General features: G+C 40.1%; 2 protein-coding genes across 2 annotated transcripts; both read right to left on the bottom strand.

Annotated features, from left to right (window-relative positions):
• Positions 1-5,777: 5,777 nt before the first annotated feature.
• On the bottom strand, positions 5,778-18,568 carry tmem201 (transmembrane protein 201). The gene is made up of 11 exons (XM_005732893.1): positions 18,373-18,568; positions 17,829-17,949; positions 17,540-17,734; positions 17,273-17,452; positions 15,397-15,761; positions 15,105-15,305; positions 9,662-9,864; positions 8,825-8,887; positions 8,408-8,698; positions 8,068-8,196; positions 5,778-7,594 (listed from the first exon to the last, which is right to left on the bottom strand). Exons 1-11 carry the CDS (start codon positions 18,498-18,500, stop codon positions 7,497-7,499), a joined length of 1,974 nt encoding a protein of 657 aa, XP_005732950.1. The 5' UTR covers positions 18,501-18,568; the 3' UTR covers positions 5,778-7,496.
• Positions 18,569-19,179: 611 nt separating this feature from the next.
• Positions 19,180-20,675, bottom strand: foxl2l (forkhead box L2-like). The gene has a single exon (XM_005732890.1). The coding sequence runs from the start codon at positions 20,562-20,564 to the stop codon at positions 19,758-19,760; it is 807 nt and encodes a 268-aa protein (XP_005732947.1). The 5' UTR covers positions 20,565-20,675; the 3' UTR covers positions 19,180-19,757.
• Positions 20,676-21,566: the final 891 nt, after the last annotated feature.

Raw genomic sequence — 21,566 nt, 5'->3', positions numbered from 1 at the left:
AGTAGCAATACCACAATGTGGATACACAAAATGATCCCCCCCCCCTCCTGAGGGGAAATATTTGAAAATCTTGTGAGGGATGCAACATTTGGCTTGTTTCATTCATGAATGAGTGACATGAACGAGACATATTTTTGAGTAATAGGGACATAGTTTGTAAGCTGATGCTTTAATTTCAATGATGGTATAGAAGTTAAAGAGCAGTCCAATGCAACCTTTTTGGCTTTAAGGAGAAAAAAACAGTCTCACTTATTCTATAGACAAACTAATTAACCAGTTATTCATGTAATAAATCTTTAGATTAATGAATGAAATCATCATTTTGCCTCTTGATTTGGCAACATCATCAAATTAGGAAAGCTTTGCCAACCTTTCAGTGAGGGTAATAAAACATAAGTAATTTATTAAATGAACAAAGATAAATTTAAGTAGGTTATTTCCTCTTTTGATTTCCTTCTACTTTTGCGAGTTTCACGAGCCAAAATAGATCAGACGAGGCTTTTAGTTTTTGGAATTCACACAGAGTTTAATTCAGTACATTCCCAGTTATTTATGTCTGAATTTATAGCTGCAAATAAATGTAAAGAAGCAGATATTTTGTGGGGGAGGAAAGACAGTAGATTCCAGCTGGCAGCCAGTCAAACATCTTAAATAACAAAATTAATCGTGTTTCTTCAGACAATTTTTTTCTTCTTCTTGAAATGTTGCCGTCTTCTGTCAAAGTGAAAATCTTGCTGGGAAGCCTGCCTTCCTGTTTTCTTATATCTGTTTAAGACTATTTGTACTTAAGCTTTACCACAATCAGTGAACAAAGACACCGCGCTCATCATGGAAGTGGATCCCGAACCACGGCGGTTGTACTACCATAGAAAGGGGAAATGCAGGGGCCAACAACAACAGCAGCGTGACTTTACAACTGTTCACTAACTAACATTAGCAAACAGACAAAACAGGTTTTTCTTTTCTCTGAATTCTGTGCCAGACTTTTTCTTAGCAAGTCACATAACATGCAAATAAATAGATGATCTCAGTTGTGTTTGTTCAGTTTGGTTTGCAGGTGTTGATATTTCTGAGTTGTGGTCTGGTGCTGCTAGATACGTTGGCTTCCTGTTTAATGAGAGGCTACTGTCTTGAGCACTCAAGAGCTACAAGATTCTGATCAGTATTTAGAGAACACACACAAATATGTGTTTGTGAGTTCACCTCAGACCAGCTGGTAAAAAATCCCCAAAAAACAACAAAAAAACAGGAAGTGATTGTGCAGAAGAGAAACTGTTTGGCCAGATCGGCAGACTGAAAGCATGAATGCTTCCCACCCTTTGCCCCGAACGGAACTATTTTTCAACTACGAGCCAGAAAAACCCCTCGACAGTAAACAAGCTGCAGAGCTGAATCTCGTAGCTGCCTGATAAATGCGCTATTCATCTCGAATCTGATGGCAACTCAAGATTAAACTCAAATTAAGAAAACATTAGAGTTACAGTTTTGATAAAACTGAAAGTATAGCCGTTAATCAGGCAGTCCAACACATGGCACAATAAAAAAAAAACAAAAAAACACCAACAAAGTTTAGACAGGAAACTTTTACAGTCATCATATAAACACATGTAGTTTGATCACGTGATGTTCAGACGTGTGTGCCTTGTTTACCGTCTTTAAGCTTACCCACAGTTCTGTGGTGCATCAGGAAAAGGGTCTTGACTTCCTTTCTGTGCGTTCTTAAGAGCTCGTGCTTCTTTTTTGATTCATATGCTGTTTCTCTTATTGTTTCTTAATGGGTTGTGTAATATACGACAGAGCAAAGTGGCTTGTCAGTACTATCAGGTCCCCATTTCTGTGGTTCAGAGAAAGCCGCTGTTTAACATCGGTTTGGCTCATTTATGTGACAGAAATCCCCACCAGTTTCACATTCAGGTAGAAAATGAAAGTTTTCTTCTTTTTTTTTCAATCCACTAGAGAAGTCTATCACCTAGATGTGATTAAAATGTAATAAAATGTGCTGAAAAGGAGTCGTGTTTTCCAGCTGGCATAATTTAGCACATTTGGTTTTGAGTTCACCCACGTTAAAGCACTTTGTTCGCCGTCTAGTCACGATACTCAGAGCTTCTTTGCATCACTTTGACTCATAAGATTCCCCAAATGGTTTTACAGTCTGCAGCCAAAACTCTGCTGCTGCCCTTAAAGATCATCTCACGTGAGGTCAGACACAGATGAAAAGAGATTTAAATGCTACCTGTGAGTTTCGTGACTTCTCCAGACACCCAATGTAGTTTTTGTGGAACTAAAATTGAGTAAGAGATGAGAAGAGATTTGAAGATGAGCCCAGTTTGGTTGCAATAGTTGAGTAAAACATTTTAAAAAGAAGCGGAAAGAAGAGGAAACCTTACATTAAGGGTGTTGTATTTGGTATATACATTTTAATTCAATTGATTTATTTAAAGGGAACAGTGCATATTAATGAACAACATGTCACTTTTCACCTGCCAGGTCAGAGCAAAAAAATAAAAAATAAATAGGAAAGTTAACACAACATCAGACAGTGTACAGCAGTATGGTTCAGACAGCAATATGTAAAATTACAACATGAAAATTCACAGTACAAGAAGAAAACACATAACAACAAATAAATATAAAAACATACAGCATCAAAGATGACACATAAAATTAATGGTAACAGATCTGATTCCTCTTTAGCCAATTCACTTGTTACAGCAGCACAAGAAGAAAAGGTCAATTAGAGATATATTAAAAAATAGAAGTAGAAAAAAAGACAGAAAAAAAGCCAAAATACTATATTATGTGCACATGGTTACTATAGCTAGTAGTACATTTTTTTTATTATAGCTGGAATTTTATTCCAAATATTATAATAATAAACATTATTTGGGGGTAGGGGATAGTTGAGAGATACTGATTAGTAAATAACTGGACATGAATCACTTATTATAGCTTGTTATAGAATTTTATACTGCAGTTTATTAGGCAGATATATAAGCAGCAAGTACAAACAAAGGCAGCATAGCTCATGATAGCACTTTTTTTAGTTATCTAGAATAAAACAGGATCCAAATTGGATTGAATTAAATAAAGGTAAGCACAATAGCATCAGGAAACTCATCTTCTTGTTCTTTGGATGCAAACATATCTATTCGGTTTAGTTTAATTTAGTATTTTTCACTTGGTTAGCCCCACCTGCAGTTTCAAGGGGGCTTTTGATGCATGTATTTCACACCCTTTGCCGTGAAATTCATGCGGCGTGTCTGAATGATCTGAAAAAGAGGAAGCGTGCTGTGAAAGGATTGGACCTAAGATTAATCTTTGAGGGAGTGCACAGGGGATTCCAGCAAAGAGGATGAGAAACTGCTCTTGCTGACTGAAAATGTTCTGTCAGGCACTGTAGGGTAGACCCGCAGACCCCTACAGTCCGGTGCTTTGCAATTAATATGAGTCCAGAGAAGTGCTGTGTCACAGGAGAAAAACAGCAGCATTAGTAACTAAAATTAGATTTTAGTAATTTATAGAAGTTTCATTTCCTAAATCTACAAAATGTCTCAATATAATTGCAGTGACTCAAAGAAATGCATTTATTTCTAAAAGTGTCTGATCTAATGCAACCAGTCAGATTCTACCACACTGCTCTAGATGGAAAAGCTGCTTCTCATTTTAAGCATCATATCTGCAGAACATCAGCACATAATTAGTGATGAAGTCAGCATAACAAACTTCCAGTGTTTCACAGTTTAAATATGTTGACTTGCTTCTGCATGTAGCTTTTGATTGGATTTAAAATGATGAAGTCAGCTCAATTAAAAAATATGTTACTTTCATTCATGTTTTCCATGGGATTAAGAAAGCATAACTTACAAATGATGAATTGAAATAAGAAAATGTTGTGGGTAGTTTTGTGTTTGTTTAAAAAAAAAAGTGAACATAGACAGTGGTGCAGGGAGGTTAAACTCCTTTCATATCACGGGTCATATATGACCCACTTTGAGATATGTTATTTAGAAAATGAAGTGCTATTACAACACAAAGATATCTGTCAAAACATCTATTTGGGCTTAAATTTTAAGAAGTAAATGTTTAAAATTACAGAAATCTATAACTTATTTATTTTGGTGTACTATAACTGGTCACTGGCGTCCAGATTGGAGTCTGGTCCCTGCTTAAGAGGTTTCATGTCGATTGCTTTCCTCTCACTCGTTCAGTAAGTAGAGTGAAAATGTACTTGTGAGTGATGCCAACTTCAATGCAAAATGGTTGAAGTTAATCAAAAAATATTGAATTTCTAAAATTCAAAAAGGAGAAAATATCACTTAAAAGATTTGAAACAAGTTTGCACAATTTAATTTGTTTGATTAATTCAGCATTCAGGTTTGTAGGGTCATGGTTGTTACAGAGGGTGCAATGAGCAATCTTGAACACGTTTGCCGTTTACATTTGCTGTATTTCACCATTTATTCTGAACAATGACTCAGTGTTAAGCTTAGGCTCCCTTCTTTAAGATGATAATTTGATTAATGAAGATTAAATGTGAGATGATGTGCAGAGAGGAAAAAACAAAATAACTTATCTGACGTTAACGCGGAATGGGTCGTCCATTCTCTGGAAAAAGGAAGAACCAAAAATAACATCAAAACTTAACTTGCAATGAAAGTGGAGAAAACAAAAGTGGAGGAGTACAGCTCAGGGCTTAAAGGGAAGGAAATAAAGAATTACACAGATGATGAATAATGAGATATGAAGATGGCTATTTCTGAACTTTGGACAAGAAAACAACACATTACGATCAGAGCGCAAACATAATTCATGTTGTTATTATGTGCAAGTTATTTTAGAAAGAGTCATAAAGTTACCCATGATAGGTCAGAAAGATATAATGGCATGATTTATGGTATTATTTGGTCATAAATAATTATTTTTTTATACCTAAAGCCTTTTTAGAACTAATAAAAAGAAAATGTTCTGATGAAAAGAAGTATATGGTGGCTCTATAATGTAAGGGTACACACACATTTACCTTAAAAACAAAAGATCCCAACCCATCATGGTTATAGTGGAGTGAATTTGTGGCTATAAAATCGAAGTTTCCCTCCTACAAGACTCTTTCCTTCACCCTTGACCGCTGCCTGCAGTCCACTTACAGTTAATCTCTCATCAGCTGTGTAAATTCAGCTTTTCATTGCCATAGCAACCCTTAAAGATAATCATATGTTTTAACACTTCAGTGCAAGCTTCAGTTTGCTGAGGCAGGCCAGAGATCAGAATATTTAAAGACTCAGACAATGCCTAACAGTGCCAGAAGGGGGCGAGCTTAAGGTAGGCTAAGGCACAACATTTGGAAGCACACTGAACACAAGTTTCAATCATGGCCCCATGTGTATAAAATGGAGCAGCTAGGTATGCAGAATATTTTCTTAAACCTTCCTGTTCCAACATGACCACCATCACTGCACAAAGCAAGGTCTATAAAGACACAGATGAGCAAGTCTGGCTTGACTGGCCTGCACAGAGTCCTGACCCCAACCCGACACAACACCTTTAAGTTGAATTGAAGTGAAGGCAGCGAGCCGGGCTTTCTCATCCAACGTCAAAAATCCCTAACACACTCCTGAACTTGATGGAAAGCTTTTCCTATGGATTGAGAATGGCACTTCACTCAAGTTCATATGTGTGTGTGTGTGTGTGTGTGAAGGCAGATGAGCTAATATCTTTTGGCAATATTTTGTAACATCTGTTTTGATAGAGCAGGTGTAATTACACAGAGGTAATTAGGGAAAGAATTTTGTTTATTTATTTAAAAAAAAAAAAAGCACAGGTCCACATGAAACCACTGTTGTTCCACAATTACAGATCAAACGTGTTGCTTAGTACAAGGGAATAACAACTAGACAACCTCTGATTTTAAAAACTGATGACGTAGGCTGCGAAACAAAACAGTTAAGTTCAAATACATGTTCAAACAAACTGACTTTCAAGTGAATAAAAATAATGATAGCTTGCCCATTCCAGAGAAAATTAACTGGGATTTAAGAAAGCATCAAGATTTTAGCACATTTCATACTTTTTCAATGACTGAGTCAATTTAGAGTCAGGAAAAAAGAAAAAGTCAAGCACAAATATCTGCATACAACACTGAATGATTAAAATGAACACTACAAATCATTAGAAAGCCGTCCATTGATAGTTTTCTACAACTATTGCCAGACAAATGTAATAATTTATAACTTTGGTTCAAAGTAACTTTGCATAAACCAATAAGTAAACTTAATATTGCAACAAAGTCAAATTACTCACTTAATAATTCAATAATCACCTGAACAGAACAAAATCTTTCCAAATTTCATACGGTTTTTGTTTTGCATCACATGCAAAAGAAACACAAACCTATTTAATTGCAGCTTGCGAGTCTAAAAATGCACAAGTTTTCTGAGAATCGGTTGATTAACATGCACACAAATAACAATCAAACATCCGTGCTCTCAATTTCAAACAATTTTTAAATCACGTAAAGTAGAACACGTCCGCCAATTCAGAAAAACAAGTGCAAAAATATTTCCAATCTGTAATAACGTACATGCTTGACTATGAGTAATAACAAAAGTAACGTATAAATTAGTTCACAGCTGAGTTGGCAGGAAAACTTCCCTCTCTGCGGCTTGCTTGTGCAGACAGAGAGACAGCAAACATAATTTCTTCCATATACTGGAAATGTTTTATTTTTATTTTTAAACCACACTTGACCTTAGGCGCTGTCACACTTACAAACTTGCTTATGAACAGCTTTACAGTAAGAAAGAACCGAAACTGAATCGCTTTGGTGAGAACCCTTTTTGTAGTGAACTGCTGAGAAATGTTTATGATGGAAATGTTAGGAATTATTTTGACCCTAAATAGGCCAACAATAACGGAGCACCACTTTTTACTTTCCTCAGCTGACATGTAATGGCACCAGCACAAATACCAATAAAACAAAACCTAAACCACAAGAAAACATGTCGCTTAACATTTACCAGTTTCTGGCTGCTGTAGAGATCCAGCGATGTTCAGTTGAGGGAGGTAATGCACTCGGTCAGTGTAAGTAGGTAAGACGCGACTTTGTGCCCAAGCAGCGTCGACTGAACAGTACATGTTTATTGCACAATTCACAGCGCAGGTTTTAAAAAGCCATCAGTGCAATTTCATCTTTTTTTTTGTTTTTCGCCCCTTCTTATCATTTGCACCTGTCTTTGTGTAAGAGGAGCAGTGATCAAAAGGCAAAAACAAAACCCATTTCACGTTTGAGCACTAATGACTCACAAATATAAGATCTGATTTTACTGCACAGTTCTTCTGACATCTGCAATTTGCATCGGCAAACAGTAGGTAAAGCACCAGAGAGGTGATATTTTCCTGCACTGCTGTATGTCCTCTCGTTGCGCAGGAAAAACAGGTTAGTCAAGGGGCCAGAGGCACACTTGCTCTGTACGGGGCAGCAGCAGCAGCTCTGTCGACACTCATCTCCAGTTGTTGTACGTGTAGAGGCAGCCGAAGAACAGGTTGGCAGTCAGGCTTGCAAACAGAAGCCCCGGCCATATGAGACGCTTCGCAAAATCTGGAGAGAAAAGGCAAACGTGAGCCATGAGCCCTATTATCAAACCACCTCATCTGGTTTTACATTTTGTGTCTGCGTCACAAAATACTTCCCCCCCTTTAAATCAGAACAAATAGAGAAGAAGTTACAGAAACTACAATCAAGTTCATTGAATTGATTTTAATGAAGCAAAGACCCACAGGTTGCTGTGTGGTAGCAGTGTTCTTAATATTCTGTCCCTCATACATGGGATGCTGCATTAGTTCCCGTCACTTAAACTGAAATTGCTTTAAGAGGAAATCTGTTTGCAGTCACTGTAGAGATCTGCAGAGATCAAAAGCAGCTTCAAATGATACACACAGACATTCTCATGTATCAGCCCAAGCAGACTGAGATCTTTTAAAACCCAGTTAGCCAACAGGCATGATACAAATATTAAATTTTCTGACATAGATACATCCATCTCCCTGCAGGGTTGAAATCAAACTGCTTACCTTTTGGAGAACGCCTGCCCTCTGGACACTGAGTTGTAGTACCAACCAGGCAAGCAGAAGAACCTGAGGAGCTGCTTCGCTTCTCTTCCTCTTCAATCACACTATCGTCTCTTAACAAGGAGCTCAAATCTGCAAGGGCAATCAGGTAAAATCATTAAACCACAAACCAAACCATCTAAACATGTTCACAAGTTGATTTGTTTCATTGTGTAGTGGATTTGGACCCCCCCCCAAAAAAGTTTATATTGCCACCTGGTGGTAGTTTCAGGAATAACAGACAAACAAAATAAGAAATATTGCCAGAAGTCTTCCTATAACAGTCAGCCTTATGTGTACTTGCCATTTTGACTTTGAAAGGGTGACACATCGGGTGAAAAGCAGCCGCTGTAAACCGAAGGGGTCGGCTCAGACAGGAAATGTGATGGAGACGCAGGTGGGAACATGAGCGTGGGTTCTGGCTCTGCTGAGAAAAGCCGGAGTCTCTGGCCACCAATGTTGAGACGAGCGGGGCTGATGAGGGGACGCCGTTGTCTGGCAGAACCTGAACTGGATGTAACAGAACCAGCTACCGAAGGAGCTGGGGAGGGACCCGGGGATGATGGGCGGCTCCCAGACTTGAGCGAAAAGTAGTCTGTGCCAAAAAAGAGAGCGGTGAAAAATGTTTTCACTAAGCAACGTCTTAGTGAAAAAAACACCGAGCTGTTGCTTACAATGAAAAACTGAACAGAGGTCACAGAATCGCCAGGACTTTCAATACCTGAAGATTGTGAATCTTTGTACTGTGAGGCTGGTCTGCTTCCACTAAACAGGTAACCAGAATCTGAAAATTAAAAAATAAATAAATGAATAAAACTTTTCACCACAAACTGATGTTTTCACTTAAACCTGCATCAGCATTTCTCATAAACGTAAAACTACACAACTTCATGCTGAGACTCAGGTTTTAGTTTATCACATTCAAAGAAAAATTGATAGTCTTCACACAAAAAATCCACAATATTAGTAAATAATTAGTGACAAATCTGTCAGATTAAGCAGCTGCAAATGGGCCGCCTACTGTAGGACCACGACTGCTCCTAAAACATACGCTTTACACTGCAAACACACATTTTTTAATGTTTGCATTTTAAATAAAATTGAGAAATTTAAGCACAGATGTGCCAGAGATTTCTGAAAAATCCTGTCTCCATTGCATTGTGTCTAAAAAAATAATGTATATTTATGCAAACACTTCAGCATAAATGACCTAAATGACCTCTTGGTAAGAAATGCAGATACTGTAGATACGTTTGTGTAAGCAGAGGCAATATTTCAGCTGATATTCCATAAAAACTGAGCTACGTTATTAGAAACCTCATGAGCATGCAAAGTGCTACAGTGTAACTGACTGTAAAAACAAACAATTCCAAATACTAAACCCAACCTACACCTGAAGCTACTTGATTAATTTGCACAAATGTGTCGGTTCACTTTGCTGAAATGTTATTTTTTGAGCCGTTAGACCACAGATAAACGTCAACAAGCCATTAGAAGGATTACACAGAAATATCTGTCAGCACGAGCACAAACTGAAAGGGAAAACATCCCTTGCTACCTGTCCTGGTGAGGGAGGGCATGGTGCCGAGGCACAGGGCTCTGTTGAGACGCCCGGGCAGAGAGGAGGGGGAAGCCTTCCGCTCGTGACGACCGTGGTGGCGGTTGATGAGCTGGGAGAGGTTAGGGGGCGGAGTGGGGATGAAAGTGTCTGCCACATCGGTGGAGCTCAAAGGAGGGACTGTGGAGCTTCCTGCAAGGTATCTGCAACACAAGAGCAACGGAATGGTCTACTACCTGAAATTAAAGTTGTAACACAGCAGCAAAAACATACAAATACTTACATACAGAAAGTCTAACATAATACTTCTGAGGAGAGGAAATTGGGTACTGATAGAATTTTACCTGCTTACCACAATTAAACATATGCTGATTTAAAGACCAAGTGCGAGAAGAAAACTGGGGACACACTTAGAAATGAGCTCTGACAACCCCTTAATGTCAGCACTAATGGAGGCAGGCTACGACAAGGCTGTTGCTGAAACGCTGCAGCAGCTGTGTGACAGCACGCAGCAGCTGACGGGGAGAGACGAGAGAAACGCTTCACACACTCATGGGTCTACACAGAGCAGCGACATAAAGCTTCTTTGTATAATCAGGTCACTTCTGATTATTTCCACTGCCTCCAAAGTTGAGTAATAAAGTTTTACAGACTGGAAAGAGACATGCAGAAGGAGACAGGATGCTGGTGGAAAAACAAGCAGAAGACAATTCCTTTTATCAGTCGTTTATTATATTCCATGTACAGCAAGCATTACCACAAAGCCTCCGAAATGGAGCACATCATTAAAAGCAAGATACCCAAATGAACCATTTAAGCACCCAAAACGCAAAGTGTTTCATCGAGCATGTTGCAGGAAACCTTTGAGCAGGGATGGAGCTCCTTTCTGAGGCTGTTACAGGATATATAAACACATCGTCGGTGATCAAACTGTGATAAACTGTAAAAAAGTATCAAGATTTCGCATAACAACGGGTCCTTTTTTTAAAAAAAGTACCAAGTGTTTCTCCAACAGACGCTACTAAAATATTTAGATAAACATACTTGGGATAAATAGTAACAGTAGTATAATAATGAAGTACAATAATTTGTCACATATAGTAGCTTAAACCTACAGTTAACACTTTGAACATAGTGCTTCTAGAGCTAGACACTTGACACAAAGAGGTCTACAGTCATACAGCTCATCAGGTAGAAACAGGAGTTCTCTAAAAAAAATAACACGCAGAAATAGAAACACTCAAACCAGACATTATGCAAATATCATTTAAAAAACATGCAAACCAAACGGTAAAAATACTTTTTTTCTTACCCTTAGTACACACAATGGTCCAAATACAGGGTGTAGCAAGACGAATCATTCAGTTTCAAAAGGATTTATTTATTTATCGTTTTAAATATTGGACATAAAAGCTTGTGGTAAATTTTAAACTACATGGCTGAATATAAAAATTTTTACATACAATGTTGCCCTTAATTTGGCCCCCCTCTGGACGCATGGCATGTGTCCAAACGATAGTCAAACTCCCATATTTGTATGAGCATGTCTGGGGCCACTGCAGCTGCTGGTGCTACCAGCGACCGCATTAAAACCGACAAGCCCCGTCTTTTTAACGGTATGCGTTTCGGCCGTTATCGGTGAACGGCTGCAGGATTAAAGCGCTTTGAATTCGTGATGGTTCTTTTTGATACACCCTGTACGTCACACAACTAACCAATACAGCTTGTTTTGTTCTGTGATGAACGTTACTTTTGAGTTTAAGATGCAGTTTGTCACATGCGGCAGTTCAAAAAACAAAACAAAAAAAGCCTTCAAGTCGTTAGCAATTAACGTCACAGTATAAACAGCCAGTATGACTTTTTCTTTTTAAAAACTGCGGCACTATACAACATTGCGTTGTGCTTTTTTGATGTATATCAGGTGTGAAAAGTCACACAAGTTTATAACTTGATCAATCATCTACCATCTTAGACTCAAAGCATGTGAAGTCTACTACAGCACAGGCGCTGGTTTGACAACATAAATCTCTCAACAGAACAGCGCAACACAGTTTAAACCCACAGTTACAACACTACAAAACTGATGAGCAATCACAATCTACGCACCTTGTCTCCCATTATTTTGTAACACCTTCTTACATCAGAGTAAAATAAATACCCCCTACATCCAACACAAGTAAAACATAACTATGAAACTCAAATAAACAAGTTAGATGAAATGTTAGCACGTGCACTTAAAACGGTCATTAGTGTTTATCACATATCAACTTGTTAAAATACTGGCAAAGGTAGCATTAGTTATAATGGAAGCTAATACGGTTGTGAGTGCTGTAAGGTCGTCATTTTAGCTGTAAATCGCCTCATTTAGAGTTTTTGCAGGACAATTTAAGATTGATCCTGAGAAAAGACTCCAAGAAGTTGCTGAGTGGAGCACCGATTAAAAATGAAATGGGGGGGGGGGGCAGCACCAGGAACTGATGCTTACACAAGATACCTCAAATGCTGAAACAAGCCAAGTACCTGTCAGGTAGTCACCTACAGGCTATTTTGAACTTGACTTTTGAGCCCACAGCTAAAAGCATCAAAATATGACACAAAGAAGTACACATAAATACTCTCCAAAACCTTTGAACACTTTGCATATGCAGATCTTTATCATGCTGCACCATCAGAGGCCTCTGATGGGCTCTGATCATTCCTCGATGTCACAATGAGCCCAAACATACAGCCGGATACACACACACACACAAACCTGTTCAACGGTCTGGGTATTTCAGAAACTGCTAATATACTGGGATATTCCAATATAACCATTACAGAGAATGGTGTGAAAAAGAGAAAATGCCCAGTGAGTGCCAGGTCTCTGGGTGAAAAAGCTTTGTTGAACCCCAGAAATCAGAGATCAATGACCATAATTCTTCAAGCTGATAGGAAGGGAGCAGTGACCAAAACAATTTGTTAAAACCAAGGTATGTAGAAGAGCATCTCTAAATGCAAAACCCACCGAACCTTGAAGCAGATGGGCTACAGCATCGCTGATCTCCAACAGCTAAGAACCGTAAACTGAGGCTACGATTCGCATGGGCTCACTTTTTTGGTACCTACTTGACCAGTATTCCAAGCGACCAGGGTTCTGAGGCGATCTGAAAATGTGATTTCAACAGACTGCATACCACTGATCAGCTAGTCAGTGGTGTCACATGATGAGTCAGGAGAGAATCTCCTTCACGGAATTGAAAACCGCCATTTTTGTAACATGGAAACAAGGGAAACGACAGAGAAACAACACCATGGTCCCAGAGCCTGACAAAAAAGCCACAGGCCGAGCAGCAGGTATCACATCGCCTCGACGTCCACCTTTGTTATGTCGCATATAAATGATGTCATGGGATGTTCCACCGCGTTGCTATAACGACCTCAACCATATTAGCTGGTACTCTTTAGTAATGAAGAACGAGTCGTGCCAAGTCGAGTAGGAAGTAATGGAAAAAGGCCTAATACTAAATGTGTTCATGATCTGCATGTTTGATTTGGCCAAGATTTTATGCTGGATGTCAATCCCTTTATGACCAGTGTCGCCATCTTAACGGACCACGTCAAAAAGTTCAAATAATCTCAAACTTGTTTCTTGAACATGACGGCGAGTTCACTGCACTCAAATGACCTCCATAGTCACCAGAGCTCAATCCAATAGAGTACCTTTGGGATGAGGTGAAACGGGAGATTGTGTGATGTTATCATATCAATATGGACCAAAATCTCTGAGGAAAGTTTCCGGCACCTCTTAAATCTGTTTTGAAGAATTAACATGGATCTGAAGGCAAAAGGGGGTCCAACTGGTACTAGCAATCAGTAAGTAATGAAGTGACCAGTAAGAGTATCTAAAACTCAAGACAACGCAAGGAGCCCTGCTGATGAATGAATAACCACCGGAGAGAACTGATTTCAATACTGGACTCAGTGTTAAGTGAGACAAGTAACAAAGGGAATCTACAGAAGAACTGACAAGTTCTCAAAGAAGATTTAAGAAACAAACAACCGATCTGCCAAGTACACTGAGAAACTTCATGCTACTGTCTCAAGGTGAACTAATGCCACTGCAAGGCCAAATATCGGCCAAATCTGCATGATACAGTTCAAAGAAAATGTGTATTTGCAAAAATTGCTTAAAGTCAAGATCATGCAACTTTAGACGAATACTGAATGTTCTAAAAGTAAATCAAAAGGGTACAAGGTGACAACAATAATGGAGACAGGAGAAAAACTGCAGAATTTGGGAATAACAAACGCGGGCAGCCAAATACTTAAACCATTGTAAAATAAATAAATAAATGAATAAATAAACTACAACAGTAAATGTCGATTAAAATTCGCAGATGTTGCAGGCATGCAAATTTTCTGTCAGCTAACATCACTACACATCATGCTCCACGTCACCTCCTGGTGCTGCCAAAGACATGAGGTAAAAACACCAGAACAGGCTGCATTAGAAAATATCCAACGCCAATAAAAATTGTAGGTGATGTGAAGCGATAGAGAAAGAGTGTGATTACGCAAATACCACATCTTATGTGTGGTATAAAGTGTTTACACAAATTAGTATTTCATGCAGTGAGTTGTAGTTAGAAGCCCCACAGCTTTAACAGTGTTAAACGAGTACATTCAAAACACCTTTAAACAATCTAGTGAAGTGTAAAGCACAGTTAATAGTAGCTAAAACCAAAAATGTTAACAACCCAATATACTGGTTGCAAAAATGAGCTTATTTAAACATCATTTTTTTCACATATATGGTGCAGTAATAATGATGCTAAATACATAATCAGTCATTTGAATAGAGAACACCAATAGGTTGAAATGTCAGAAGGTCCTGTAAAGTTTACTTGTTAACCTTCTTAGGACTTTATAACTGATAATAATTAGAGTAAGCTTATAAATAATACCTTTATGATATTATGATTACTGAAATGTTTCCTCATTGCTTCTCTCAGTGAATAGATAACAAACAATGACAATAACAATTATTCAAAGCAGAAGGACAAAGCACTACCATGAGGTAACAATATTATCTGATGCAAAATTGTTTTAACTGCCAAAAATTGATGCATCAAGCACCTGCTCAGCACGTGGCTGTGTGGCTGAAGGTGGGATTTGGTAAGGAGAAGGGACTAGCTTCAGGTCGTGTGCCATATCTGGAGATTATCATTCACATGTCAGAACATCACAGTCATTCTCACACAGAGCTGGAAGATTGAAGGTTTAAAAACAGACAGTGACAGAAATGAAAAGAAATGACAACATTAAAAATACACCAATAACACTTGTTAGATTGATGCTTTTTGATCTGATGCTTATGAATGGGAAGCATTCACGGAAAGACGACATGTTTTTGTATAATCCACGGTTTCAAATACAATGTGAACATTACTGCTCAGGTTCTGACCTTCGGTATCTGGCTCTCCGTGCGCCCAGCGGTTTACGAGTTGCCACGGCAGCAGCAAAGCTGACGAGGCAACAGAGGGAGACGCCAACAAGCTTCGTTGTGTACATCCAGCTCAAGGCATCAGTCATGTAGCTCTCGGCCATGTAGAGGCACAGGATGAAGAACCACAGGACAGAGGCTACAGCATCAATTCTCCTCAACCTGAAATGCAGCAAGATTTGTTTTTTTGTTTTAATTAAACTGGGAACTATGAACTGCCCACCCAAAGGCAAATAAAATGGTGGCTGCTTACCTTGCAGGTCCAGCTAAGAAGATACCAGTGAGACAAGTTAACAGGCCAACAGAGACTACAGCCAGCTGGTTGTCCTTCCCATGCTGCCACGCAAGCTCGGCATTTTCTATGGCCTTGTCTGGGATCAGCTCCAGGAGACTCTGCCACACAGGCGACACTCTGCTGCTGTTATCAGTGTGGGTAGACTCATTGTGGACTTGAGGCTTTGGAGGAACAACCCCACCACTTAATGTCTGCGAGCCATCAGGTGACGAAGGCTGGTCTGGCAATTCACAGAAAATTGTGGCAGCAAGGAAAGCACATATTAGGAAGGCAAGGGCCCGCAAGAGTACGACTCCCATGGGAGAGGACAGGGACTGGGCACTCTGCAGGAGGACAAAAACAAACCAAACAAAGAAAACAAAACAAAAAAAAAAAACAGGCTCTTATTGTGACATTTTCACAGCATACTGAAATTAATAGCATACAATGTCAACATAGTGTTAATAAAGTCTACAACAGGGCTCTGAATGCCAATTAAACGAACTGAAAGCACTGTTAGTTATAGTTCAGTGCTTTACCAAGAAACGGGTAACAGGACTGCACCACATTAATGAATCACTAGTGTGAATAAGAAAGTCAAAGTTTAATGCACTCCATTAAAGCCACAGCAGTGGTTAAATATCGTTCACTCGTATCCTCACACAACCTGAAATTAGACATGACGCCTAACGTCACAGATCACACTGGAGCAGAAGCGGTAACAATTGATTAATCACTTCAAACGCTGAAAAGCAGGACTTGACTGTGTCAAAGCGCTAATCCTTATCAGCAGACCCATGAAAACAAGAAACCTGTTGATCGCTTCACTGTTTGAACACTTGCCTATTTTGTTTGAGTAGGTCAAAGAGGATCCGAATGCACACTAAATAGCTACTGATAAGGCATTATGTCATTAGGTGTAACAACAAAGAGCAAAAGGATGAAAGTTTCCCTCTTACATTTCAAGATGAACAAATTATGTTAAACATGAATACGCATAGTGAGAGCTGCAGAGAGGATCATTGGTGTCTCTCTCCCCTCCCTCCAGGACATTTAGAGCACCCGTCTCACTAAAAAAGCCCTTTGCATAGCGGCTGATCCCACGCACCCAATGCAAAGCTTCTTCAAGCTGCTGCCGTCGGGGAGGAGACTGCGGAGTCTCCAGGCCAGGACCAGCAGGCTGAAGGACAGCTTCATCCATCAGGCTGTCAGGAAGCTTAACTCCCTCCCGATTCTGCCCCCTCTCCCCTCTCTCCTCCACGGTCTCACTGAACTCTGTCACACACACTCACACACACACACTCTCTGACTCACTCACTGGCCTGCACCAGTTACCAGTCACTTTGTGGAGCATTGGACTGCCATTACCTCATAAGACTTTGTGTTACACTATCTCATTGGTTTGCACTCAATGTCATTTACCCTTATATTGTATATTGTATAGCTTTCTTGTTATATGTAAAATTGTATTATATTATTTAATTTTTTTTACTTTAAAATATTTTACTTGCATTTTTAATCACTCTTATATTTAAATGTTCATTTTCTATTTTATCTAGGGATTGAGAGTAACGAAGTTTCTATTCTCTGTATGTCCTGTACATGTGGCAGAATTGACAATAAAGTTGACTTTGACTTGAAAAAGCAACAAGATGGTATCACAGAAAAAAAAGTTAAAATTAAGGCAGTTTCCTGCTTGTCTCAGCTAAAATAATCATGTTATTTAGTATCTGGCTAAAGGTCAAACACCCTGCATGCTACAGCATTTGGTCATTTAGTGTCTTTTATGTGTGATTTTTTTTTATTAAATAATTCACAATATTTGCCTGATTGGGTGAGATCGGGTTGCACTGACCTTTACAAAGCCCATGTCTGACTCCCGGGTGCGCCGCAGCTGATTATTAAGAAGCACCGTACGAAGCTGGCGGTTCTGATATTTAATGTAGTACTCCACTGCTGTCTGACATGGCCTGCATAACTTATAAGTCTGCTCCAGGTGATGCTTGTAGGCTTCAATTTCCTCATCGTAGTTCTCCTACGGGAGAAAGAAACGGCATTTGGTGTTATTCTTCAGAACAGCATGTTGGGCAATACTATGATGTGACAGAAACAAAGTGCATACATCATCCCTCGGGATATATGAGGCCAACTGTTTGATCTTTGCAGACTGGTTGTTATTACACTTCCGGCAAAGCAGCATCTGACAGTTGACCCACTGCAGAGTCTTAGGTGTCTCCGATGAAGGAAGGCTTCCAGATATGCCATGATTTAGATGCTCCATGTACTGAGCAGGAATGGGCTTGTTGTAGTCCCCATTCTGAAAACACAGACAGTTTTAAAAAAATGTATATGCGTTAGAGAAAAAGAATTACCACACTTAAGAAACAAGTTACATAGTGTATAACACTTACCTCCTGGAAGCCATTGTACTGGTCACAATTGGGGCAATCCCAGCAGTTCCTGTTCCCATAGGGCACAACTGTGTTCTGATTACAGAACCAGCAGTTAACACTTGCATGGGTGGGCTTCTTTCTGTAAGCAACAAGGTAAATCCAGCGTGTTATTCAGTGGCAACCGCTGCTGTTCAGTTATGCAAAAATACTTAACCTAGCCTGAGACATCTGAATATGCCCATTGTATTGATGTCACGTGACATTTTAAATACTAACTGTAAACAGCAAACAGGGTTAGCTAAAGTTGGACTCACAAAACTGCGAAGCATCAAGTTAGTTAGCGGCACAGCTGCTCTTAAAGTGAGCGCCCGGGCTAGCGTAAATACACAGATCTCTCCAGAGGAGCAATAGGAGCAGGACAGGAAGCACTATTTCTTTAATGTCACAATTAAAAAAATCAACTGGTGTGTTTCTTTTATTCCACACACATTAACTTGTGCTAGCGTGAATGTAGCGTTAGCTACAAACACACCGCCGCGGTGCCAGAAGTCGGAGAAGTTACCTGGTGGCAATTTTATATATGAGCGCTCCGCCGGCGAAAAACGCCGTAGCTCCGACTCCGCTGTACATTAATTCGGGGTATTCCAGCAGAAGCTTGCTAAGCGTCTCCATCTTTTTTCGCAAAAACATTAAACGTAGTGTTTTAAGATTGCAAAACACGGCGCGAGCGCGCACGCGGCAAACGATTCCTTTTGTTCACGCCCCTGTAACGGAAACGGAAAGTACGTCAATACCTGGGCGCGTTCCAATAGGGTTCATTAAATCCTTGCTGTCCACTCTAACGCTTACGATGCTGCTTTTCATTTGCGCCCAATAGCACATTTTGGTGGCGGTGTTTCTTAAAGTAAAACAAATTAAAAATGAAAGAAACTAAGCATGTTTTTCCTCTACGGTAAGTAAATAGCTGTGCAGAGGATACATGCTATGATCGTGTTGGAATGCGGGACAGGGTATTAACCCAGATTAAAAAGCCTGTTCGGGACATAAAACTTTATTAACTGTTATTGTTATTGGCTTCCGAACTTTTCTTAGAAATATCAGGTTTTCCTATATTTCCTCAGTATCAAAGTACTTCCGCTTGAAAAAGTTTCCATCACTTTACACAAGTAAAAACCTTCAATACTTAGAAACAGTTTAAACAAAGAATACAGGTCTGTGAAATACTACAGCTAATATCCACTTTAAAACCTGCATTTTCAGGTAGCCTCGCTTAAAATGTATCAAGTCTTCTACAATAATCATCATCATCATCATTAATAAATGAATAATAATGATAACAAATTGGAGAGGGTGAAGTTTCTGATGCAAAAATAACTTTATTTGAACAAACGTGATGTATTTTACATCAAACAAACATTCACAATCGAATGAGAAAACGGGTCAGTGCTTGAATGTCATTCATCTTTTATAGCAGCTCACACATTTGGATAAATCCGGAGAAAACAAATAAATAACGTTACAGCAAACGTACAGGCCTATTCAAAATTATATACCAATATAAAAAAACAGAGAAAAAGAACAAAAGTTTGCTTATTTGTAAGCCTATAACCCGCAGTAAAAAAAAATTACAAAATAAAAATGCAAACCTCAAACCTCAGACTTAGATCAGCTGTCTTCCTGCCGTTTACACTTGATGGGGGCACGTTTGAAGTAAAATGACATGGTATATGGTAGACCTGCCGTCTGTAATTCTTACAAAAACCCAAACTTTATAAAAACTGTACAAAATCTATACAAACAAAATCATCAACAGCATTATTTATAACAGACATATGAAACTGCCAAACTAAACCAAGTACCTGACAAACCAGTGACAGCCGAACTGAAATGGTGAGAGGCGAACTCAGATGTGAACTTGCCATCAAAGCACAAAATAACTCAAAAGTCCTACTGGTCCATTAAATAAGCCAGGGCTGGGTCCGCTGGCCTGCCGTAGGAGGTGAACTGCTGGTAGCTGCAAGCCACGGAAACGGTGCCTCCATCCGGGCTCATCGGTTGGGTCACCCCGCCGTAAGGATACCCGTTGTGGGGGACCAGCACGGGCGGGTGGCGGCAGTAAGCGCCGTAGTGAGGATGGTGAAAGTGGGGAGGAGGGGTGCAGTAGGAGGTCATGGAGGTGCCCGGGGACACGCTGCGGCTGTGTCCCGTGCTGACCGTAGCTGACGCATATCCCGTCGGTGGGGTCGAGCCGGGCTGGCACATGCTCCAGGAGCTGCTCACGTAAGGCTGCAGGTAGAGCGACTCAGAGTACTCCACGGGATTCCCGCCCAGGTAAGGCACACTCGGGGGTCTGTAGGGTCTCCGCACCCTCCTCCGCCGTCGGAAGTTTCCCTTCTCAAACATGTCCTGAAATGCGGGGTCCAGCATCCAGTAGTTGCCCTTTCTGTCCCCTCCGCTGTCCCTGGGCACCTTGACGAAGCACTCGTTGAGAGACAAATTGTGTCTTATGCTGTTTTGCCAGCCTTTCTTGTTCCTCTCGTAGTAGGGGAACTTGGACACTATATACTGATAGATCCCGCTCAGAGTCTGTCTCTTGTTCTCGCTGTCCTTGATGGCCATGGCGATGAGAGCCACGTATGAATACGGCGGCTTCTCCAGCTGTCCGGTCTCCTGCGCACCTTTAGGCTCACAAGGGGGCGAGTTTGAGCCGATGTCCAGAATCTGCGCACCTTGGGGGGACTTCTCTGCATCCATGACTCAGGTAAGCTATCGGTTTGTTTGTGGGTCCGGCTGCGACTGCTATCTGCCCGGTAAGCAAGGCAGCTCTATGATTGTGTCTGCAGGTGCACACGGACACATACACACACTCCTCCCACAGGTACCGCGCAGCTGTTGTTGCCAGCTTTGATCTCACCGGGTTTCTCACACTGTTTATGCCATTGTGTGTGAAACCGTGGAGGCTGTTTAGGTTGAAGCAGGGGTCAAGAGGCTGTGTTTTAACTGCAGTCAAAAATATTCCCCCTTTTGAAGCAGGGCGATCAAAGACTTATTTAGGTGTACTGAGTTTACGTGAGTGACAAGTAATGTTCTAACACACAGCAATCCTAAAATCTTATCTACATCTGATCTCCACGACCTTAGGAAAGGCAACAGGTGGGAAAACATATGTAATATTAAACTGTAGATTTGATCTTCCCTAAACTAACAACTCAAGAAAGCTGTTTATATATGACATTTTGCTAAAAGCAATGCTCTTCACATAGTTTTACTATTTTATTTGAACTTGTCGAAGACGTTAAAGCATGCTGCACAATAATGACAAAATGTACTATTAAAATAAGTCTTAACAGCAGCACAAACGTGCACACATTTGCATTGATCTGTGATCTGTTACAGTCAGCTGCCTTTTTACAGTTTTACACATTGTTTCAGCTCTGAGACACGTGGTGGTTGGGGCTTTCCAGCTCCTAATGTTGCTACAAGCACAGAGGTAGTAGCAGCACAGGTATCAGAGCTCAGCATACCACCCACATACAGTGAGGCATGAACAGCAGGCCTGTCTGTCCGCTGAGGACAGTAGATAATGATCACCTACTCTCACCAGACAGTCTGTCTCCCCTGAACTGATAGGGAAACACTGATCTCAATAGGAGAGCAACCAGTGGAAAGAAAACTAGTATGTGTTTGCAGAGGATTTGAGGGTATTTCAGTTGGCTTTTGTTGTTACTGTAAATCTATTAATATTTAATGAATGGT

The sequence above is a fragment of the Pundamilia nyererei genome, unplaced genomic scaffold (genome assembly GCF_000239375.1).
Source record: "Pundamilia nyererei isolate P.nyererei 1_Seehausen unplaced genomic scaffold, PunNye1.0 scaffold00049, whole genome shotgun sequence".
NCBI lineage: Eukaryota > Metazoa > Chordata > Actinopteri > Cichliformes > Cichlidae > Pundamilia > Pundamilia nyererei.
Note: the sequence above shows the minus strand (reverse complement) of the source record. Positions and strands in the feature narration are given on the sequence as shown.